General features: G+C 36.9%; 1 protein-coding gene across 3 annotated transcripts in view; it reads right to left on the minus strand.

The window, feature by feature from the left end:
* The window catches only part of mob2a (MOB kinase activator 2a), a 79,820-nt gene that overhangs the window by 26,641 nt on the left and 26,913 nt on the right, over positions 1-26,266 (minus strand). The window contains exon 1 of one of the 3 annotated variants that reach the window (XM_057836012.1): positions 24,502-25,286. The exons of the other annotated variants lie outside the window; for them this stretch is intronic. Within the exon in view, the coding sequence (XP_057691995.1) occupies positions 24,502-24,539 (38 nt within the window). The 5' untranslated portion in view covers positions 24,540-25,286. Of the gene's footprint in view, positions 1-24,501; positions 25,287-26,266 lie in introns of those variants that run through there. 3 annotated transcript variants of the gene reach the window in all.

Below are 26,266 nucleotides of genomic sequence, written 5' to 3' on the forward strand. Positions count from 1 at the left end.
CATGTAAAATGAGATTACTGCTGCCATTTTCATTTTTTGACACTAACCATTTCATAGCACCTTTAAAAAAAAAGCACATGTGGGCTCGAAAAGAAACTTTCCATTCCTCGAATCCCAATTTTTAACCAAAGCAGAGTTGTTTTCACTAGCTATCACTTCTCCGCAGCCATTGTTTTTGTGGTCGCCTCACACTAAACTTAAGGTGTCATGCAAAAGCGAAGGCCTTAATCTTTAGGATCAGGCCAAAGACTTTAGACAAAGATAAAAGACGTGTGGAGTCGAGCATAATTACTGTGGGACCCTTTGCGGCGCCGCTTGTTTGTATTTAAAAGCCCCCATGTGATCTGCCGCCGGGTGGGCGGAGCGCTGACTTTTCCCTGGCTGCTAAATATAGCATTCTGCTCTCCCACAAAGAAAACAAAAGGGGGAGCGCCGTGTGTTTAACTCACTTAACTGTTGGAAGCGAGAGGGTCGGCAGCGAACCAACCAGGTTGCAAGCCTCCCGCTTCAAATGGATTGGATGTCTACTAGTGACTTGATGTGAATGTTTGTCAATGCATTGACTTTGATAGGGATGTCGCCCCTGCTAAGATGGCCGCCCAGAGGCCACCTTGGTAGGAGCGATCTTGGGATTGCTCCCACCAAGGTTACTAACAAAATCTTCCATTAGCATAGTGTCTACATTAGCTCACTAGCTGCCATTGCCCGCACTAGACATCCAATTCATTTGGAGCGGGTATTTACAGGTCACTTCCTGTTGATTTGGGGGCATTGTGGGGTCACCTCCCATTATTGTGTCACTTCCTGTTGATTTCGGGACATTTCAGGGTCACTTCCTGTTGATTTGGGGGTATTTTCTCATTGATTTTGAGGTATTTCGGAGTCACTTCCTGTTGATTTATGGTCACTTAGGGGTCACTTCCTGCTGATATCGGGTCACTTCCTGTTGCCCTGAAGATATTTTGGGATCACTTCCTATTGATTTGGGGGTATTTAGGGATCACTACCTGTTGATTTTGGGGCATTTAGGGGTCACTTCCAGTTGATTTGGGGAATTTCGGGTCACTTCCTGCTGATATTGGGTAGATCTTGGGGTCACTTCCTATTGATATGTCACATCCTGTTGTTCTGGGGACATTTGCAGGTCACTACCTATCAATCTGGGGTTTTGAGGTCACTTCCTGTTGCTATTGGGTCACTTCCTGTTGATACTGGGTCACATACTGCTGATCTGGTGTCATTTTGGAGTCACTTCCTTTTGAAACTGGATCACTCCTTGTTTATTTTGTGGCATTTGGGGGTCACTTCATGTTAATTTGGGCATATTTCAGGGTCACTTCCGGTTGAGTTTGGGTCACTTCCTGTTGATTTGGGGCATTTATCGGTCACCTCCTGTAATAAGGTCACATACTGCTGATCTGGTGTCATTTGGGGGTCACTTCCTGTTGATTTTGGGGCATTTGAGGGTTACTTCCTGTTAATATGGGCATATTTCAGGGTCATTTCCAGTTGATCTGGTGTCATTTCGAGGTCACTTTCTGTTGCTATAGGGTCATTTCCTGTTGATTTTGGGGGCATTTCAGGGTCACTTGCTGTAGTAAGGTCACATACTGCTGATCTGGGGACATTTCTGGGTAAATTCCTATTGATCTGGGGTCATTTGAGGGTCGCTATTGATCTGGTGTCATTTCGGGGTCATTTGCTGTTGATATTGGGTCACTTCCTGTTGATTTGGGGGCATTTATGGGTCACTTCCTGTAATAAGGTCACATATTGTTCTGTGGACATTTCGGGGAAACTTTCCATTGATCTAGGGTCATTTCGGGGTCACTTCCTGTTATTGGGTCACTTCCTGTTGATTTTGGGGCATTTCCAAGTCACTTTCTATTCATTTTGGATCACTTTCTGTTGATTTTAGGGCATTTTTAGGTCACTTCCTGTTCAATGGTCACTTCCTGTAGATTTTGGGGCATTTTTACGTGAGTTCCTGTTCATTTTGGGTCACTTCCTGTTCATTTTGGGACTTTTTAGGTCACTTCCTGTTCATTTTGGGTCACTTCGAGGTCACTTCCAATTCATTTGGAATCGCTTCCTGTTGATTTTGGGGCATTTTCAGGTCACTTCCTGTGCATTTTGGGTCACTGCCTGTTCAATGGTCACTTCCTGTTGATTTTGGGGCGTTTTTAGATCAGTTCCTCTTCATTTTGGGGCACTTTCTGTTCATTTTGGGGCATTTCCAGGTAACTTCCTGTTTATTTTGAATCACTTCCTGTTGATTTTGGGACATTTTCAGGTCACTTCATGCTCATTTTGGGTCACTTCCTGTTCATTTTGGGGCTTTTCAGGTCACTTCCTGTTGACTTTGGGTTCACATTTTGTTCAATGGTCACTTCCTGTTGATTTCGTGGCATTGTCAGGTCACTTCCTGTTGACATTGGGTCACCTCCTTCTTATTTTGAGGCTCTTATAACATGTACTGATATTGAGTCACTTGGGTTGCAAATCAATCGAGGTTTTCGTACTATTGAAACGAATGGGAAATTTGGGCCATGAGAAATGAATGGGCACATTTTGGCCGAACTAGGGTCCCATCCCTAAAAATGTTCTGTAACTGCGTGCGTATGCTGTATATGAAACAGCCCCACAATAAATGAAGATCATTTTTCCTCCTAACAAAGCTCGACTCCTTTGAAATTTGCTTCATGAGACGATGATTGACAAAGAGGAGTGAGTCATCCTTCTTGACGGTCGCTGCTTTTTCATTTAAACACCAGGTCACGCGCACGCATGCGGCCACACCTGTACAGGTTTTATTAGCCGCGGGCTAAAAAAGGAGGCGCCGTGAATGGCGCTATACAAGTACACCAACTCTGCAAAGCCGGTGACGTGCACGGAAATTAACGGCCGCATTCCTTTGTCAGCCAGACTTTTTTTCCCATTTTACACAAGCTACCTTTCTTTCCTAAGCAGAGCAGACATGGCATCACACTCGCTTGGCCGGAGCCAAGCGGACCAGATGTCACCATTACCTGCTTTCTCACGTACCAGCTGAAAACAAAAAAATCGCTGTAAGAATTAACTGTGGAAAAAAAAAAAGAAAACATGGAGAAAATGGCGTCATTCGTGAGAGGGGAATTCAAAATACACTATTTTTGCAGACTGGGAGTTTCCCTGTTTACGCATTGACCGATGCGCGCTATTAGCAAAAAGACTGCCGAGGGTAAGGAGGGGTGTGACAATCTATGACGTCTCGCAATACTTTACGTTACCTAATATGCTCCCGTCGAGAATCCGTTTATAGTCCTAAAAAAAGGTGTCACTGTTTAAAAAAACAAAAGAAATCTTCCATTAGAATAGTGTCGACGTTAGCTCATCGGCTGCCGTTGACGGTGCTAGACATCCATTTTATTTTGACCGGATTGGACGTCTAGCGCCGTCCGTCCATGGCACTGAAACCAGAGCATTCACAGCCAGTCTTTACAAGTCACTTCCTGTTGATTTTGGGGCATTTGCAAGTCACTTCCTGATTCATTAGCATGTCAAATAATGAAAATGGCGGCACAAATCTCATTTAACATATAGAAAACAAATTTGACGCTCATATTTTAAGTACATTTCATTGTTATTCCACCCAAAAGAATGCGTCAGGGAACGCCCACTTTTTCTGGTTGTGACATCACAAGCATAATTAGCCATCATGTCTGGCTGTCCAGTAGCTAGCTAGCACATTGACAGAATGGCAGAACGCTCACATGGCAACAAGAGCCTAGGAAGACTATGGATATGCTATGCTAGCAGACTGCAAAAGTCTCCCAGTTTTTCACTTCCATGTCCAATCCACTTAAAGTTGGAGGCAGCCAACTAGGGCTGCAGCTAACGAGTATTTTAGTAATCGAGTATTCGACTGAAAATTCTATCGAGTAATCGGATAAAACATTTTCAGTCAATCAATGTCTTTATTTTTGATGTAAATTGTTTATAGTAGGGCTGCAGCTATCGATTATTTTAGTAGTCGATTAATCGATGAACTAGTTAGTTCGAATAATCGAGTCATCGGATAAGGAACATGAAAAATTAAAATACCTGAAAAAAATGAATAAATAAGGATCTATGTACAACAAAAGAACAATGGCTAACTTACATAGCAAAAGTCAGCTTACTTAAATGCTCTAAAACACTAACGCTTTTTAAAATTTTTTTTCAATGCTCGTAACAAATGGTTCAGACACATATTCCCACAAAAAAAACAAAACAAAACAAAAAAAACAGCTAAATATACCAATAATCTAAATTACGAATGCATTAGAAAAAACTCAAACATAAACTTGGCTTATGTTGGTCTTAACATGTAGCAGCTGGATTCAGCTATGTGAAATGAGGCAGACAAGAGGGCAGTGTATCCACCCAAATCACAAAACTAAATGCAAACACTTTCAAAATAAACCATTACAACGCCACTTTAATGAAACGAATACTCGAAGCGGCATAATTTAATTCGAATCTTTTTTTTCTAATCGAAAACTCAAGTTAATCGATTCATCGTTGCAGCACTACAGCCAACCTTCTCACTTCAAATGGATTGGACGTCTATTAAGAGGCTCAAAAAAGAGCATTTGGGTCTCTTTTTACGTCTTGAAAAGTTAACGACTTTAGCTAAACAGATTGACAAACACGGCTGAAACCTGATGTTAGCTCGTGCTACGCTAACTTTTTGTGTCGAGATTAAAAGGTGCTATGGAATAGTGACAAATGTCAAAAAATGCAAACTCGTGTATTTATACATGTGGAAAACAAATTTGACACTTCAATCTGGCTATTTAGCATTTTGTAGTTTAGCATCAGGTAACGCCCACTTTTTCTGGTTGTGACATCACAAGCATAATTAGTGATGTCTAAGCTTTCCGGTGCTGCGCTAGCTAGCGAGCACATTGACAAAATGGCACAACGCTCACATGGCAAAACTGACTAGAAAGCCTATGGATATGCTATGCTATGCTAGTAGGATGCAAAAGTCTCCCACCAATGAGTTTTTCACTTGTAGATGCCCAATCCACTTAAAGTGGGAAGCTGCCCACCCTCCTATTTCAAATGGATTGGACATCTATTGCCGCCAATGAGTTAGGAGGCTCAAAAAAGAGCATTTAGGGTCTTTTTACGTGTGGAAAAGCTACGACTTTGGCCAAACGGATTGACAAACATTAAAAGGTGCTATGAAATAGTGACCATGTCAAAAAATGCAAATTCATGTACTTATACATGTCGAAAACAAATTTGACACTTCAATCTGGCCATTTGGTAGTTTTGTATCAGGGAACGCCCACTTTTTGTGGTCGTGACATCACAAGCATAAATAGCGATGAGTTCATTTTGGAGTTAATTCAACTTTCTGTTGATTTTGGGTGACTGTGATTGACACACAATTGCTTCCAAACGGACTGGGCTGACGCTATTGGACGTAAATTTAGCCCAAAAACTAAAATTGGCGCAGTCCAAAAGGAAAAGCTATTTATGTCATTTATAATTGAAAACCTCAAAACCTGATCGATTATGGTAAGAGCGGAAAACAATGCGAGTAATTGAAATCATTAAAGCGTTGACGTCAAAGCGGCGGTGTTGAAATGAAACCACCCTCTTGGAATGTTAACAACGTTTTCAGACAAACACTGACTGACATGTGACGAGTCAAAATGGAAAGAAAAAAAATGTGGAAGGAAAGCTCTTCAAATAAACGGCATTTCAACGGTCGGATTCTCGTTCTCCTGCCGGATTGACCGGTCGGGCGAAGGCGATCGACGTCCAATCAATCACAGTTAATGGCACATTGATAAGCCAAGCGGCAGAGATAGATAAAAATAGTGCTAACAAACACATCATCAACAACAATAAAAACACTTCAGACCTATTCATTCATTTATTTAGTGCTGCAACGATGAATCGAGTAATTCAATTAGAAAAAAAAAAAAAAGATTCAAATTAAATTTTGATGCTTCGAGTATTCGTTCAATTAAAGTGGCGTTGTAATGGTTTCTTTCAAAAGGGTTTGCATTTAGTTGTATTTTTTTGGGTGGATAAACTGCCCTCTAGTGGCAACAGTGAATACTACATAACTCATTTTGCATGGCTGCTCCCTGTTAATTCAATACAATTCAATTCAATGTTATTTGTATAGCCCTCAATCACAACAGAAGTCTCAAAGGGCTTTACAGAAGCAATATGATACACAATTAGAAATGAAGCAACAAAGATGAATAGATGCAGTTCAAGTCCTGGGTATCCCCTATCCTTAAGACCCTCCATGCCGGCAAGGAAAAACTCCAGAAAAATCCAGAGTCAATTGGGAGAAAAATGAGAAACCTTGGGACCTTAACCTTAAGACCAACATAAGCTATGTTTGAGCTAATGTTTTTTTTTTTTAATAGATTTGTAATTTAGTTTATAGGTTTATTTAGCCGTTTTTTGTGGGAATGTGTGTTTGAATCATTAGGGGAAAAAAAAAAAACCCAAACTATTTTATAGCATTTAAGCTAGCGGACATTTTCCACTTAAGTTAGCCCATTGCTCTTTTGTTGTACTTAGATCCTCTTTTTTTTTTCATAGCGTTTGAGGCTCAGCTCAGGTATTTTAATTTTTTATGTTCCTTATCCGATTACTTAACTATTCAAACTAACTAGTGAATTGATTAATCGACTACTAAAATAATCGATAGCTGCAGCCCTAAATTTATTCATATATATATTTTTTCGCATTTAAAAAAAGATAAAAACACTTAATGCCTCTTATTGATATAAATTTTATTTTGCATCATTATTATTTTTCATTTAAAGTAATAAAAACACTTAAGACCTTTTGATTATTTACAGTAAATTTATTTTTATTCATATTTTTTCACATTTTCTTCATTTAAAAAAAAGGATTAAATCACTTAAGACCTTTTAATTTGTAATTTCATTCATTTTGCTTTCTATTAATTTTTTTTTTTTTTTAAACCTTATTTTTCACTTACAAAAGGATAAAACTTTTAAAAAGACCTTTTAATTAATTTCTATTTATAATGATTTTATTTTCTAATTTAAAAAAGAATAAAAAACATACCTTTTAATTTGTTTTTTATTTTAAAAAAGCCCCCCCCAAAAAACACTTAGATTTACATTTTTAACAAAAAGACTTATTTTGAATTTCATAAAAGCATTTTTTCTTACAAGTTAAAAAAATCGTTTTATGCATCACTTTGATAAAAAAAAATATATTTTTGATTTTATGAATTAATCATATTTTAAAATGGTTAAAAAAAAGACTTCAGACTTTATTTATTTTAAATTTCAGAAAATTATATTCATATTTCAAATTAAAAAAAGGAACACAGATCTTTACTTTAAAAAAATTATTACGTTTGTAAATTTACTATATATCGAAAAACATTTTAATATAAAATTTGTAAAAAGAAAACTTAATTTTTGATTTTATGAATTAATCATATAATTAAAAAAAAAAGGTTTAAAAACCCTTCAGACTTTATATTTTTAATTTCATAAAACTATCATTTTTATTAATATTTAAAAACAATTTAAAAAATTATATTTATTAATTTACAATATATTAAAAATAACTAAAAAATGTTAAAATATGTATTTTATCAAAAGAAAACGTTTTTTATTTTTATATTGATTAAAAAGGGTCTTAAATGTTTATTTTTTTATTTCATAAAAGTATATTGGAAAATAGATTTTTACTTTTTAATTTTTTTTTTTATATATGTATAACCTAATTTAATTTTATGAATGAAGCATTATTTAAATATATAAAAAGAGAGAGACTCACAATTATATGATTATTTTTGAATGGAGTAATTTCACAAATGGACCTAATGGCTGTCATTTTTCCTAGAAACAAAGCGTGTTTTCGTCTCGCATTCCTTTTGAGGACGGCGTGTCCAGACAAGCCGCCCGCCCGCCCGCCCGCGTCCAAACAAAAAAGCGGGCCAGGACGGCGATACATATACTGTACGCGTTTGTCTTTTAAGACAAGTAGAAAAAGGCTCGCTCCAAACGCGAGACTTCGCTCTGTCGTCGCCAACCCTCCTGCTTCAAACGGATTGGATGTCTAGCATCAGCGTCCATGAGTTCAGGAGATTACCGAGGGACGGTTTGGAGTCACTCCACGTGGGAGATGTCTGAGCATGTTCGCATTCCTTTAGTTGAGAAACTCCTCACCAGGTCATTTCCACACATGACTTGTCCATATAGATACTCCAACATAATACTCCATAATGCGATACTACACAAAAAAATAAAATAAAATGTTCCTTTTCATCAACTCTTGTGGTGTTTCTCTATTGGTAATTATTATTTTTGACAAAAAAAAATCTTTTGTTTGCCACAAAATTCACAGGAAGTGACCAAAAATGTACTGGAAGTGCACAGGAATGCCCCCAAAATCATCAAAAAGTGACCTGAGATCAACAGATGTCCCAAAACTAACAAAAAGTGACCTGAAATCAACAGAAAGTGACCTAAAAATTCGCCAAAATCCAACAGAAGTGATGTGGAAATCCCTTAAAATCCACAGGTATTGCCCCAAAATGCACCGGGAGTGACCCAGGAGTGCCCCCCATCATCAGAAAGTGACCCGAAATCAGCAGTTGCCCCAAAACCAACAAAGTGACCTCAAATCAACAGGAAATGCCCCAAAATGAAAAGAAAGTGACCCAAGAATACCACAAAATCAGCAGGAAGTGACCTGGAAATGGCTTACAATCAACAGGAAATGTCCTAAAATGAACTAGAAGTGACCTCAAATATATAGAGAGTGACCCATTAGTACCCCAAAAATGACCAAGGGAAGCAAAATATACAGAAAGTGAGCCAGGAATGCCCCAAAATCAATAGCAAGTGACCTGAAAATGCTCTAAAATCAACAGGAAAAGCCCCCAAAATGTACTAAAAGAGACCCAAAATCAATACGTGACCTATTAGTACCCAAAAATTAACAAGTGAAACAAAATATACAGGAAGTGACCCAAGAATGCCCCAAAATCAACAGGAAGTGACCTGGAAATGGCTTACTAATAATTAACAGGGTATGCCCAAAAATGTACTAGAAGTGACCCTAAATATATAGGAAGTGACTCATTAGTACCCCAAAAATTAACAAATGCCCCAAATTCAACAGGAAGTGACCTGGAAATGGCCTACAATCAATCCTAAAAATGACCAAGCGAAACAAAGTATACAGGCAGGAAGTGACCCAGGAATGCCCCAAAATCAACTCGAGGTGACCTGGAAATGGCTTAAAATCAACAGGAAAACCCCCTAAATGTACTACAAGGAACCCAAAATCAAAAGGAAGTGACCCATTGGTACTCCAAAATTAAGGAGTGAAACAAAATATACAGGAAAGTCACCCGAAAATGCCCCAAAATCATCAGAAACTGACCAAAAACCCAATACCTTTGCTGTCAAATATCATATCTGGATACAACATTTCTGTATCCAATACTTGGATACTTTTAACAACCCTAATTGTTGTGTCACTAAACAGTTAGCTAGCTTCTCTCGCTAGATATCTTGGTATTGAGCCAGTACGCGTCTGCGTAAAAGGAAGGCTAATCAAGACAGGACAGGACAAGCTTCGGAGCAAAGGAAATTTGTCACCCCCCAAAAAAAATCCGGCATCTGTCTCGCTTTCCAGCTGCTGATAACAGTCACGACGTAAAAATGTTACCTTGAAATTTGACTTACAAAGAGGTGAAGAACGTGAGAGTCCACCTTGTTTCTCAGAGTATGAATGCTGCCATCTGCTGGAGTACAATGGAAGTGACCAGATTTGAAGTGACTTTACTATATACAGTACATACTGTTGACTTTTTTAAAAAATTATTTTTTGAACTCATTCATTTTTGGTCATGGGCCTGTCAAAAATCATAAAACACATGAAAGGAGGCCCTGGAAAAATAATCAAAATTTTATTATAAACAAACAAATAATAAATAAATAAATAAATATCTTTTAATTACATTTCATAATTAAAAATTGTTTCAACCACAACCATGTACAGAATCTGTAGTTTGTTTTTATTTAAATTTTTACATTTTTAAAAATGACTTGTCTTAACATTTCATAATAAAACTATTAATTTCATGTTTATTGTGTCCAATTCTTTTTAATTCAATATTAAAATGTTTACATTAATGTATACAAACGTGTTTATTCAGGTTTTCGGAATTTTTCTGATCAAAAATGATTTGACTCGATCACACAAAGATTTTTGATTTTCCATGTCCTCAGACCTGCTTTAGGTGATGTTTCAGTCAAAGTTACACCCTTGGCCATGCGTGTTGGGCAAAGCTCGTCATGGAATACAGCGGCCAGTCAGGAAGCTAAAAAAGGAGGTGCCGCTGGTGGCTGCTGGGGTAGCGCCCATGTTTGCACAGGAAGCGTGTGTGGCTGCCTGGCTGGCTGGCTGCTTGGGAGCTTTCTTGAGCAACACAAGTCTCTTTTCATGCCTTCCAGAAGTTATGAAAGCAGAAAGTCATGCTAGGCGAGATGAAGAGTGTACACTTAAAAATGACCCCCCCCCCAAAAAAAAACAACACGTATCACTACAAAATAAGAGAAAGGGAATATTAATGCTCCCCTCATTGAATTGTTTTGACAGAATTGACCTACTTTATCCATCCATCCATCCATCCATTATCTTCCGCTTAGTCCGGGATGTTGATTATAATTGAAATTTCTTTTGTGCTTAAGTTTGAAATTTTAAAAATGTTTTTCTTATTTTTTCATGTCTTACATGTATTTTTGAAATGATACTTAACTGAAAATGTTCATTTCCAAAACAATTTTTCAACATAAAACATGCAAACTTTTGAATTTCATAGTATTTCTTATTTAATATTCATTTTTGATAGAAAATGTTTATTTTTTTAAATTCATTTTCATTTCAACTTATCTAGAAGAAAACCAAATAAAAGGAGGGAGAAAAATGACAGAATTTTCCACTTTTTTATAAATTTGATACGCTCAATATTTTTAACTTAAATGTTTTATTTAGTTATTCTTAAAACATTCTTTTACATTTATTTAATGTTTTTGTTATCACTTATTTCATTGTATTTTTTTAAAATACAAAATGGGAAAAAAATGTTTTTTCAAAATTTGCAATATTTTGTTGTCTTGCCCTTTTTTTAAAAACTGTCATTAAAAAAAAAAAAAAAAAAAAAATGTTTTGTTTTTAGTGCTGCTTCTTCATGTTTAAGATTTTTCTTTGACAGCTGCCAGAGATTGTAAATAAACCTGTGATGAAGTCGAGAAGATTAGGCTCAATTGCTCAAAAACACGCGGGCGTAGGCTCAAATAACTCCGCCATCATGTCAACCGTTTTCAAAGCGCAGAAAAGATCCTGAGGTGCACTATTCACATCACATTAGTCTGCTACTTGTCTTTCTAGGGACCTTACGCAACTCAAGTCTGCCCTTTCCCAGGCCCCGGCATTCACAACATAGAACACGGCTCTGACAGCCTCCAAACTAACAGGAGGTGACGCCAAATGTACGGGTCATGACTCGGGAATGCCCCCAAATCATGTCAGAGTGACCCTTAAGAGCCCCCAAATAAACCAGGAAGTGACACGGAAATGTCCCAGCATCAACAGTAGGTGATCCAAAATGTACAGGGAATGACCCTACCCTAAAATGGACCAGGAAGTGACCCATAAGCACCCAAACACTAACCGCAGTTGACCCGTAAATGCCCTGAAACATACAGGAAATGACCCAAAATGTACAGACAATGACCCTGGAATGCCACAAAATCAACAGGATGTGACCCGGAAATGCCATACAATCAATAGGAAGTGACACTGGAATAACCTAAAATGTACAGGAAGTGACCTGGAAATGTCCCAAAATCAACAGGAAGTGATTAAAAAATCAACAGGATGTGACCCGGAAATGCCATGCAATCAACAGGAAGTGAGACTGTAATAACCAACAATGTACAGGAAGTGACCCGAAAAAGCCCAAAAATCAACAGGAAGAAATCAATGAACAGGAAGTGACCCGGAAATGTCCCAAAAATCAACAGGAAGTGATCGAAAATATACAGCATGTGACCCGGAAATGCCCCCCCCCCCCCCAAAAAAATACAGGAAGTGATCAATGAACAGGAAGTGACCCGGAAATGTCCCAAAAATCAACAGGAAGTGATACAAAATATACAGGATGTAACCCAGAAATGCCCCAAAAACAACAGGAAGTGATCAATGAACAGGAAGTGACCCAGAAATGTCCCAAAATCAACACGAAGTGATCCAAAATATATAGGAAGTGACCCAGAAATGTCCCAAAATCAACAGGAAGTGATTCAAAATATACAGGACGTGACCCGGAAATGCCCCCAAAACAACAGGAAGGGATCAATGAACAGGAAGTGACCCGGAAATGTCCCAAAAATAAACAGGAAATGATTGAAAATATACAGGACGAGATGCGGAAATGCCCCAACCCCCCAAAAAATACAGGAAGTGATCAATGAACAGGAAGTGACCCGGAAATGCCCCCAAAACAACAGGAAGGGATCAATGAACAGGAAGTGACCCGGAAATGTCCCAAAAATAAACAGGAAATGATTGAAAATATACAGGACGAGATGCGGAAATGCCCCAACCCCCCAAAAAATACAGGAAGTGATCAATGAACAGGAAGTGACCCGGAAATGTCCCAAAAATCAACAGGAAGTGATTCAAAATATACAGGATGTGATCTGGAAATGCCCCAAAAACAACAGGAAGTGATCGATGAACAGGAGGTGACCCGTAAATGTCCCAAAAATCAACAGGAAGTGATCGAATATATACAGCATGTGACCTGGACATGCCCCCCCCCCCCCCCCCCAAAATACAGGAAGTGATCAATGAACAGGAAGTCACCTGGAAATGTCCCAAAAATCAACAGGAAGTGATCCAAAATATACAGGATGTGACCCAGAAATGCCCCAAAACAACAGGAAGTTATCAATGAACAGGAAATTACCCAGAATATATAGGAAGTGACCCGGAAATGTCCCAAAATCAACGGGAAGTGATCCAAAATTTACAGGATGTGACCCAGAAATTCCCCAATAACAACAGGAAGTGATCAATGAACAGGAAGTGACCCGGAAATGCCCAAATACCAACAGGAAGTGATCAAAATCAACAGAAAGTGATCCAAAATGTACTCATTGTGAACGTCAATGCTTTGACTTTAATGGGAATGTTGCCTCGTGGCAGCCATGTTGGTAGGGGCCATGAAAGGTCTTCTTATACTTCTAATATTGTAGATGTCCAATTTATTTGAAGTGAGGGGGTGGCAGCGAATGAACATTCCCTGCCACCCTCCCACTTCAAATGAATTGGACGTCGAGTGCCGTCAAATAGTAGACGCTTTGACATTAAAAATGGGCTGGGAAACTTGACATTGACTTTGATGGGAATGTCACCTCAGGGCGGCCATGTTGGTAGGGGCGATGAAAGCTCTTTTTATGCTTCTGCCATAAATTGAAATGAATTTATCACTAGTAGATGTCCAAACCATTTGAAGAGGGAGGCCTTTTGTCTAAGGACTTTCTTTAGTATGAGACACTCAAAAATGGTTCTTTGAGTATCTAAGGTTGCCGCCGACGCGAGCCGACACCGTCCGCGCGTTACGCAAGCGTCCTTGCGTGAGGTCGGCACGCCGCAGTGGAAGCAGAGGACGCGCGCTCACCTCCCGCTTCCTCTAAGTGCATTGCAGTAAAAGCGTAATCCTCTGTAAAGGTGTGCTTAAAACCTTGGACAAAATTGGAATATTATGAAGTGCATGATGAATATGAACAGAAAAAAGGTTCATTACTTAATTGATCATGACTCTTAAAAAATCAAAGTGGATCTTGGTCATAGGCTATAGATGGAGAGATAATAGAAATAGATCAATATTGTAGATATATCGGTCGACCTCAAGTCTCTAAGATTTTCAAATGCAGATTAAAAAAACAAACAAACAAAAAAACAGCACTTATTTTTATGATTATACACACTCAGCAATAACAGTATATTATTTCAAATAATTAAATACGCCAGGATGTCACGACAACATCTAAATAAGTATAAGTGAGAAATTAAGAGGATGCTTGCCATGCTAATGCTAATGGTTGCGTTTTTGTGCTTTTTGAAGCTAAAGAAAAAAACTACGTAGAGTGGTATGAAAAAGTATATAACCTTCCTTTTGAAATTTCTCACATTCCAGCATAAAATCACCATCAAATGTGATTTTTGTCAAAATCACACAGATGAAAAAACAGTCTGCTTTAACTAAAACTACCCAAACAATTACAGCTTTTCACATTTTAATTAGGATAGTATGCAAACAATGACAGACGGGGAAAAATAAGTAAGTGCATTTAATATTTTGTGCCCCCCCCCCCCTTTGGCAGCAATAATTTCAACCAGACACTTCCTGTAGTTGCAGATCAGTCTGGCACGTCAACCTTGACCCATTCTTCTCGACCACTCCAGAAGGTGTATTTTGTTCTTCTGAAGTTGATTTACTTTTGTGTTTTGGATCATTGTGTTGTTGCAGCATCCATCCTCTTTTTAGCTTCAACTGTCTGATAGACGGCCTCAGATTTCCTGCAAAACCTTTTAATTCATTCCGCCATAAATGATTGCAAGTTGTCCAGGCCCTGAGGTAGCAAAACAGCCCAAAATCATGATGCTCCCTCCACCATGCTTCACGGTGGGGATGTTGGTGAGCTGCTCCATTTTTCCTCCACACATGACGTTGTGTGTTACTCCCAAACAATTCAAATTTGGTTTCATCAGTCCACAAAATATTTTGCCAAGAGTGTCCAAGTGCCTTTTTGCGAACATTAAATGAGCAACTAAGTTTTTTTTTTTTTTTTTAAGACAGCAGTGGCTTCCTCCCATCAACACCGTTCTTGGCCATAGTTTCACATATAGTTGATGTGTGCACAGAGATTTCTGTAAGTCTTTAGCAGACACTCTAGGGCTCTTTTTTTTTTTACCTCTTTGAGTATTATGCGCTGAACTCTAAACCCTAACCTAACTCCTTGGGAGAGAAGCAACAGTATCTCAATTTGTAGAAAACTTCTCTGACTGTCGATTGATGAGCATCCAGACTTGGGGATGGTTTTGTATCCTTTCCCAGCAAATCAACAATCCATGATCACAGGTCTTCACACAGCTCTTTTTGATCGAGCCATGATGTACATCAGACAATGCTTCTCATCGAGACAATTCTTACCAGGTGTGTATTTTATAATGGCAGGGCAGCTTTAAACCACTCCTCAGTGATTGGGCACACACCTGACTTAAAATGTTTGGTAAAAATTAGTTTCAACTGCTCTTTAAGTCTCCTTGGGTATAGGGTTCACTTACTTATTTTTCCCCCTTCTGTCATTGTTTGCTTGCTATCACCATTAAAATATTAAAATCTATAAATGTTTGGGTGGTTTTAGTTCAGACACTTTTTACATCTGTGTGATTTTGACAAACATCAGATCATATTTGACGGTGATTTCAAGCAGAAATGGGAGAAATACAAAAGGTTCAGATTTGGGCTGTCAAAATTATAGCGTTAAAGGGCGGTAATTAATTTTTAAAATTAATCACGTTAAAATATTTGACGCAATTAACGTACATGCCCCGCTCAAACAGATTAAAATGACAGCACAGTGCAATGCCAACTTGGGAGTTTTGTCGCCCTCTGCTGGCGCTTGGGTGCGACTGATTTTATGGGCTTAAGCACTCATGAGCATTGTGTAATTACTGACATCAACAATGGCGGGCTACTAGTTTATTTTTTGATTGAAAATTGTATTAAAATGAAAACATTAAGAGGGGGTTTAATATAAAATTTCAATAACTTGTACTAACATTTATCTTTTAAGCACTACAAGTCTTTCTATCCATGGATCGCTTTAACAGAATAATGTTAATGCCATCTTGTTGATTTATTGTTATAATAAAGAAATACAGAATTTATGTACCGTATGTTGAATGTATATATCCATCTTGTGTCTTATCTTTCCATTCCAACAATCATTTTCAGAAAAATATGGCATATTTTATAGATGGTTTGAATTTCGATTAATTCATTTTTAAGCTGTGATCAACTCGATTAAAATTTTTAATCGTTTGACAGCCCTAGTTCAGATACTTTTTCATACCACTGTGTTGCTTCAAGAGGGAGGGCGTGTTGTCTTCCGGGCTGAGGAGCTTGTTGTCAAGGAAGTGCATCATTGGCCATCACCTTGTAAAACTGCACTGTCCCCTAGGGGCTGGCATGAATATGACGTCGTTTTCACACGGAATGGTGACATTGTTCGAATGGAGACAGAACCAAAGCTCTTTTTGTTTTGTTTTTTTGTTAATTGGCAGATGTTGAAATAAAGTCCATATATGGGTCGGATATATTGGCTGGCTGATAAAACTTTAACCCCTAACAGATACTATAGATTAGGGCTGTCAAAATTATCGCGTTAACGGGCGTTAATTAATTTTTTAAGTTAATCACGTTAAAATATTTAACACAATTAACTCATGCACTAAACGACCCGCTCACGGATTGCCTCAAATAGATTACAATGATGCTGTTTATGGACATTAAGAGTGAAGAGAGTGACACCGGCCGCTTGGGGGCAGCGCCGTTCCATACTAATGTTATTCCTTCTTTTAGTGGGAGAATTAGTAGTTGTGAGACGTTTATGCTGTTGCATTGTGCTATTTGTGCTCCACACATATTTCTGTGAGTATTCTTTCTTTTAGTGGCAATTATGTGTCTCTTGTTGTATTTTGGGTAAGATATGTACAGAGATATATATGTTATAAAGGCGAGTGGACACAGACGTTCTTTGGACCGCGCCGTTTATTGGCATAGGCTTCGGCAACTCTTTCACAACAAACATAAGTATCATTTAGTGAAAGCACAACAATAATAATATTCCTATCCCTCTCAAAAAAAATACAAATAAAATATTCACAAAAAGTAAAACACTTTAGTCTGTAGTAATGAGGCCCTATTCTCACATAGTTAAACAACAATGTAGTGCTGCAACGATTAATCGATTAACTCGAGTATTCGATTAGAAAAAAAAAGGATCAAATTAAATTTTGCTGCTTCGAGTATTCGTTTAATTATTGTGGTGTTGTCATGGTTTATTTTGAAAGTGGTTGCAATCTGTTTTATTGATTTGAGTGGATACACTACCCTCTCGTCTGCCTCATTTCACATGGCTGAATCCAGCTGCTCCATGTTAAGACCAACATAAGCTAAGTTTTTGTTTGCACTAATGTTTTTTTTTTTATGCATTCGTAATTTAGTTTATGGGTATTTAGCCATGTTTGTAGGAATATGTGCCTGAACCATTTGTTAAGAGCATTGTCAAAAAAAAAAAAAAAAAAAAAAAAAGTTTTATAGCATTTAAGCTAGTGGACTTTTGCAATGTAAGTTAGCCAATTGTTCTTTTGTTGTACATAGATCCTTATTTAATTGTTTTTTACCGTTCAAGGCTCATTTGAATTTTTCATGTTACTTATCCGATTATTCGACAAACTAGTTCATCGATTAATCGACTACTAAAATAATCGATAGCTGCAGCCCTACAACAATGCAAAGTGAACTGGCATTTCCAATCAAAATAGCTATGTAAAATACACATAAAACTTACTCAGACTTTGGTCACTCTATTGGTTTTATTGTTATTTTTATTCTTATTATTACTATATTAACTGTACTTTTGATTGAAAATTTTACAAATTTCAATAAAACGAAAACATGAGGGGTTTTAATATAAATCTGCTATAACTTGTAACTATAACATTTATCTTTTAAGAACTACAAGTCTTTCTATCCGTGGATCACTTTAACAGAAAGAATGTTAATAATGCCATTTGTGGATTTATTGTTATAATAAACAAATACAGTATTTATGTACAGTATGTTGTATGTATGTATCCGTCTTGTGTCTTATCTTTCCATTCCAACAGTAATTTACAGAAAAATATGGCATATTTTAGAGATGGTTTGAATTGCAATTAATTACGATTAATTCATTTTTAAGCTGTGATTGACTCGATTAAAAATTTTAATTGTTTGACAGCCCTACTATATACATTTTATATATACAGTATTAGTATACTGTTAAAAAAATATAATTTGATATACAGTAGACCTAAATTAAAATATTTTGTGTATTTATTTCTACTTTATATTCATTTTTGAGAAAAAATAAATAGAATAATAAAACAACAAAGAACAGAATTCTGATTCATTGTTTCACTTTGTTATTTTCCATTTCAAAATCTTATTGGTTTTAAAATCTGATTTAATACTTACCCTTTAAGATGTTTTTAAAGTGGTGGCTTATTTTCTATTTCCGTTCATTAAAAAAAAAAAAAATATCTTTTTTATTAACATAATTATACAGTATACAAACAAAAACGGGCTCTTGACAGTACAGCTTTATAAAAAGACACGACAAATAACACTAATTTCTATCTATTTTTTTCGGTTCAACTGCCCAGTCCAAACAGATCGGATGTTGATCGCCGTCATCGGCAGCCAGGGAGTTAAGAGACTTTACTCGACTGGCTGGCAAATTCCCCCTGACCCGAACCCCATTGAAAATGACCCTGACGCAAAAGCTATCAACAAGTTTAAAGCTCAAGTTCAAACACTATTTATTTGACTGGACGTGTGGCGAACCACCCTCCACACTTTTCGATTGGCTACTGGAGCCGGCTAAAAATGGACTGGATGTCCCATTTGGGCTTAATGAGGCTTTGCACACAGGCCAGGTTAGGTTCCTCCCTCCCGCACCAAGTAGGGAAAATAAAGCTGCCCTTTCTTTGGTCAAAACTACAGTATACAACACAAAGGCACACATTCAGAATTCACCAAAGTGTAAATAAAGTTAGGGATCACTGGTGTGAATGACACCGCAAGCCGATGAAGTCAAAGTACATGAAAACAGCAAAAACAGCAAAGTCTGAAACATTCATGACTAGGGGTGTGACAAAATACCGAAATGGTGATATATCGTGATACTTTGTATCCCAAAAGGTTATCGATATGCTCCTGCCAAGAATCGACATATCGTTTTCAACAGGTGTCAATGTTTAAAAAAAAAAAATTGAACCAACAAGTTGTTATCAAAATCTTCCACCATAATACAACCCCGAGCAAAAAGTATGCAATCACCAGTCTTGGACGAGCACTCACTCATCACTGTAGAACAAACTCAGATAAAAAGCTTGAAAAAATAATGAATTGGTTCAAAAGTGCAACTCTTCAGCATTCAGAAACACTAAAAGAAATGAATAGAAAACATTGTGGTGCTCAGTAAATGTTACTTTTATCGAGCAAGTGCAGGGAAATATATATGGAATCACACCATTCTGAGGAAAAACATTTGGAATCTTGAGAAACAAACAAAGAAATAACAATCAAAACACATCTCTAGTATTTAGGAGCACCATCTCTGGCTTTTATGACAGCTTGCAGTCTCTGAGGCATGGACTTGATGAGTATTCTTCATCAATTTGGTGCCAGCTCTCTTTGATTGCAGTTGCCAGGGCTGTGGACCATTTTTTTCAATTTACACCACAGGTTTTCAATAGGGTTACAGACGTCGCGCAACTGCTTTTGTTTCAACACAGCCATAAAAAGAAGGTAAGTAATCGTATTTATTGTTCGAAATGCGGGTCATTTTTAGCTTAGAATAATTAATTGATGTCTGATATTTTGTTTAAAAAAAATAAAAAATAAAAAAAATAAAACGACTAAAAAATTATTCACTCGCAAAGTTTAAACTTTTAAACAAATTACATCACAATGAAAAAATTGGCATTTGTAAAAAAAGTAACGGATATCTACCTCATAACTATCGCTTAACTGTATGTTTTTCGTTGCTGTCGCATTTCCCCCCATATTTTAGTTGATAAATAATCAATCCAAACAAAGACAAATGAAAAAAAAAATTTAAAGGGTAAATAAATCAAAATGAAGATCTCGACCACTCCTTGATGTCTGCGATTTCTGCATTGCGACCCTTGTTATGTGACCATTTTTCACCCTTAAAATTCCCCAAAAATCCAGCTGTGGCCATTCACAGCTGTGTCTTGACACTCTGTGATACATGCTACATGGAGTTTTTGGATCAAAAAGAGGTAGGTACGCGATAATATCTTGTTAAAATCGTGGCGTCTTTAATTCTGCTCTTGCTCCCAGTTAGGGTTTTGCTGTTAAAGTTTTTTTTTTTTAAAAGCCCTGTTCAAAATTTTTCTTCCCCCAGAAAGTTGAAATTTTAAGCTTTCCAACGATGTATCACACATGCATATAGGACAATTTTGAAAATTGCCAAATTGCGGGTCGCAGAGCGGAACTTCAAGTCATGTGAGTGTTTTCTGCCATATATAATTTTTAAATGTATATTCAGATGGGTTTTTGAACATGTGTAGGCCAAAAATACTAATGGTGGATTCAGCATAGACTTGCCTTTGACCTAACCAGAATTTTCATGATGACATGAACATTATTATAATGAACAAAACAAAGAAAAGAACAGTTTTGACTTCAAATAAAGTGCCCATATTCATTTTTTCAAATAGATAAAATCTGAGTCAATCACAATCGATTAGTCAATATCATTGACGATGTGTTCCCCTGAGCAATGAGCACTGAACTAAAACAAACATAAACCCAACAGGTATTGTGCTTTGTCAGCGGATAAAACATTTGGTTCTACATGGTTCTATCTGGTTATATATTATCAGGCCTATTAATAATGTTATTGGATTTATTGGGATGACATCATAATTCCAATTATCGAACCGATAATTATTGTGCATCTCTAGTTTTCAACTGATAACTTGAGACTGAAATATAAGTTTGGTTTAACCTGAGAGGATTCTTGAACAATTTTGGAACTAATGTACAAAACATTAAAAGCGGGAGGAGGTGGGTGGGCATCCATATTCGATAAATAATCGAATAATTAGGTGCCCAAAGATTCCCACCTCTAACTGTTAGCGTAGAATCCGAAGTATGTGAGATTAACTCCAGTAATCTTTATTTACATGTTGAACATGACGTGCTTTTTTTTTTTTTAAGTGTTCACCAGAAGTACGTTCACTAAGCTGCTAACCGTATGCTTTACACTCTGTATAAAAAAAAAAAGGATGGGTCCACTTTAGGGGTGCGCGATATCCATTTTTCGAAACCGATAACTTCCTGCTCCTCAAGGCCGATACCGATACGATAACCGAGAATATATATATTATTTTTCAATGTACGGTATATTCACCTGAGTTTTTGAACACCTGTAGGTCAAAAATACTAGTGGTTGATTCAGCTTTGATTTGCCTTTGACTGAACCAGAATTTTCATGATGACATGAACATTATTATAATTAACAAAACAAAGACAGTAACAAAACTTTGCATACTGGAAAAACAGGAGTGGAAACAAACGCACAAATCCCCTCCGTGCCGATAATATAATATGTTATCGGATTTATTGGGATGACGTCATAATTCCTGTTATCGGACCGATAATTATCGTGCACCTCTAGTCCATTTGTAACCATGTCATCATGTATGGTAATGAAAGTGACCTAGAAATGCCCCAAAATCATCAGAAAATGATCCAAAATCAAGAGAAAGTGACCCGAAATCAACGGGGAGTGACCAAAGAACAGCACGTGGCCTGGGTATGATCCAAAATGTACTAAAAAGTGAGCCAAAATCAGTAGGAAGTGACCCAGGAGTGCACCACAAATCATCAGGAAGTGAGCCAAAAATCAATAAAAAGGTGACCAAAAATCAACAGGAAGTGACCAAAGAACAGGAAGTGGCCTGGGTATAACCTAAAACATACTAAAAGTGAGCCAAAATCAGCCTGAAGTGACCCAAAATCTATAAAAAGTGACAAAAAAAATCAACAGGACGTGACCAAATAACAGGAAGTGACCCGGGTATGCCCCAAAATCAAAGGATCTCAAATAATTGAAAATGTACGGGAAATGAACCAGGAATGCCCCAATAATCATCTGAAAGTGACCTGAAATCAACAACGACATATGTGTACAAATTCCCCTTGTCCATCACATTTCAGATCTTTCCCAACCAACTTGCCTCTGAGCTCAAACGTCTCCGCCACACAACAACGGCGACTGCTAAAAAAGCGGTCGGAAGCCTTTCTATGGGTCCATTTGTAACGATGTCATGTATTTTAATGTAATGTACTGAGAGTGAGCCAAAAAAAACAGGAACACCCCAAAAATCATCAGAAGCTAGGGGTGCACTATATCCATTTTTTGAAACAGATACCGATATCGACAACTTCCTTCACCTCAAAGCCGATACCGATATTGATCACCGATAATAAATATTTAATTTGAAAATGTATAACCTGAGTTTTTGAACAACTGGAGGTTTAAAAAAAAACTTTGTGGCGGATTCAACATAGATTTGCCTTTGATCTCATCAGATTTTTCATAACGACATGAACAAAACAGTGCGTTTCACTTCTGACAGCCAGCTAAGAATGAATGCACTTCCATGAACCACAAGGCTCGGTCTTTCCTTGCTTTTATGGGAAGACACTCGTCTTAATTAGAGGTGTGCAAAATTTCCCATTCTTAGATTATTCGCGATTCGGCCGTGGAAGATTCGAGAACGATTCACAAACATCCAAATTCCGATTATTGAAATATGCCAAGTAAAGCGGAAGTACAACACACTCAGCGCGCCGCGCGGTCAATGAGGAACAGAGCGAGAGTAGCTAAACATCATGCTTCTCACTACCCTGCCCCTCGGGTAATGCGAGTGCTCAACTCACGGCTCTAGCTCAACTCATGCCACGAGATAAAAAAAACACAAAAAAAAAACAACATACCTGACTGCTGCCGAAAAGCTGCTACAAAGTACATCCACATAATGTCACGGTAGATATCATTTATATAGGACTAGATGCAATATATATTCGGTAGCGTTAGCAGCAAAGCTAGATGCGTGCGTTAGTAAACGGCCGCCATCTTAAAGCAGTACACTTCCCTGCAAGGCTGTTGTAGCGAACCTTCCAAGCAAACCTAATTAACTTTTTATCGAAAAATACTCCTAAATCGGTAAAATATTGACTTGAATCTATCTTTAAAATAGTTTTAAAACTTTCGCGTGTCCAAAGTAGACAAAAGGGAAATTATGGAATAACGGGAGCAATTTTAACAACTTTAACGGTTGATTCACAACATTAAATTAATTGAATGTAGTTTAAAGCTGCTGATACAGAATGGGGACTGGAGTTTTTTATTTACTGTTATTTTTGTATAGTTGTTTACTGCTATATGTTAACTTGATACTGAAATAGTAGTTTGGTTTAGCCTGAGAGGATTTTTGAACAATTTTGGAACTAATGTACAAAACATTAAAAAAAAAGGAGAGGGTTGCATCAATAATCGTTTTATAAGCGAATCGGAGCCTCTGAATCGTAATCGAATCGTTAGGTGCCCAAAGATTCCCAGCTCTAGTCTTAATATTGTGAAAGTACAACAGAAAAATACACATATTCAATACTCAATAAACAACAAACTGCACAAACTATTATATGTATAGCATAGCACACTAGCTTGAGCTACTAAAGCATTGGCTGGCTTCTATAACACAACTTATGAAGTTCTGTGCGTATGACCCTTCACCACAGAAGTAAACATATATTGCACATCCATATGTAATAGTAAAAATAAAACACTTACATATATTTCCGAGACGTAAACGTAACAGGAAGCATTCATGACTGTCAATGCTACCGCTAGACACCGCAATGTGTAAGTGATTGAACCAAACTACTGTAACAAAAAATAGGTGCAGTGAATTATTCTGACCAGCAGGTGGGAGCAATGGCCCGCAAATGGTCAACCGATTTCCCATACTAGTGCGTAAACTGTAAAGCCAGAACAGAACATATCATCGGTCCTATTCTAAATGTTATTGGATTTATCGGGATGACGTCATAATTCCTATTATCGGACCGATAATTATCGGACCAATATCAGAAGCTGAGTCGAATTCAACAGGAAGTGCCCCTGGTATGATCCAAAATGTACTGAAAGTGAGACAAAATCAGAAGGAAGTGACCCAGGAGTGCTCCAGAAATCATCAGAAAGTGACCTAAAACCAATAGGAAGTGATCCAACATCAAAAGGAAGAACAGCAAGTGCCCCAAAATCAGCACAAAATGATCTGGGATAGTTTAAAAATGTATGGGAATTGACCCAGGAATACCCCAAAAATCATCTGAAAGTGACCTGAAATCAACAACGACATACATGAAAAAAACTCATATTTGCTTTTTCCCCCCGTCCATCACATTTCAGATCTCTCCCAGCAAACTCCCTTCTGACCTCGAACGACTCAGACACACAACGACGGCGACCGCTAGAAAGTCACTCGCGCATCTCGACACCGTACCTATAGAAGAAGCAGTCGCAGCAAACCAAAACACCCATCCGGGCGGGCGGGCGTCCGTCTCTACGGTTCGGCGAAAAGCGCTAGGAAGCCTTTCGATGGGTCCATTTGTGAAATGTTCATCTGTGACCGCCTGCTTCTCTTTCACACTCGCTCGCTCGCTCTCCTCCTCCAGTAACTCTCTCTCTCTCCCTCTCTCTCGCTCGCTCGCTTGCTGTGGGTAAACAGTGAGGGGGAGAACGATTCCCCGCCACCGACGGCGAAAGACGTCCCGCCCGTAAGCGCGGGTATAGGTGTCGGCGAAGAAGGAACGTGGGTTTATTCGCCGAACGGACGGGACGCTTAGGAGTTAAGCGTGACGCAGCGGAAGACGGAAGGCGAGCGATGCGGCGGAGGCGAGCCCCCACGAAGCCGGCCAATGGCCGCAGAGTACAAATGAGGTGAAGGACGCGCTGTCTGCTTTTGTTTACTTGGCAGAAAAGAGGACAAATTGCCACAAAAGATTGTTTTTTTAATCTCCCATTTCTTTTCTTTTGGTGATGAGTCAATATGTTAAATTACTCTGGATTTTCTATTTTGAACTGGATTGATAGTAAACATTGACTTTTCCTTTTTTTTCCCCTTCCAAATTTTGTTTCATGTTTGGATTTATGTTCTATTATATGAAATTATAAGTTTAAATATTTTTGGAATAAATCCATTTTTTTCCTCTTTTAGTTTGATTTTTTAATTGAGAATATTGCAGGTTTCTATTCTAATAAAAAAAATAAATAAATATGAATTTAAAATGATTAGAAAATATGTGTATAGATGGTTAAAAAAACATGTTGCCTTTTTTTTTATAATGAAAAATATAATTATTTAGAATTCTGTTATCTATAAATAATAGTTTTTTGGAATAAAAGAAAAAAATGTTTTTATAAACAATATTTGTTTATTTTTAAAAATCTTGTATCTAAATATCTAAATGATTTAAAATTGAATTATTAAATACTAAATTTGAAAGTATATAATAATAATCTAAATACAATTTTCTTTTTAAATTACTGTTTTTTTTTTTCTTTTTTAAAATACTAAATGAATAAAAACTTTTCCCCTATTTGTGTTTAAATAAAATTTAAGAAACATAATGAAGTATTTTTTTCCCCCTCTCAAATATTTTAAAATATTATTATTATACCATTACAATTATACTAAATTAAAATTTTAAATATTTTTGGGCAAAAAACAACATTTTTTTCCTATTTTAGCTTAATTGATTTTTTTTTTTTTTAATAATATTGCAGGTTATTTTTCTAATGAAAAATATAATTAAAATTAATGTATATAGTTTTTAAAAATATGAATTTTAAATATCAAGAAAATATACTGTATGTATGTATGGTTAAAAAAAACGCTGCCTTTTTTAAAGGGACTTTCTAATATATTAATATTTACATAAACATTATATATCTAAAAAAGGAAAAATCATTTAAAAGTTTAAATTCAAATAATTAAGTAATTCAAAAAATAATTATATAATACATTTTAAAGTATATAATAATATAGAAGTACAAAGTATACAAGTATAAATAAATACATTTTGAGAATATTTAACACTTTTTCTATTTTGATTTTGTTTTAATAAAATTTGAGTAAACAAAGAATAGATTTTAAATATTTTATAGTATCAATTCTGAAGCAATAATGGAAAAGTAAAAAAAATGAATTATAAAAAAAAAGCAAATAAATACTATGAAGAAGCTGAAAAAGAAGGATTTGTGCAACT

This window comes from Corythoichthys intestinalis, chromosome 5 (assembly GCF_030265065.1).
Source record: "Corythoichthys intestinalis isolate RoL2023-P3 chromosome 5, ASM3026506v1, whole genome shotgun sequence".
Classification (NCBI taxonomy): Eukaryota; Metazoa; Chordata; class Actinopteri; order Syngnathiformes; family Syngnathidae; genus Corythoichthys; species Corythoichthys intestinalis.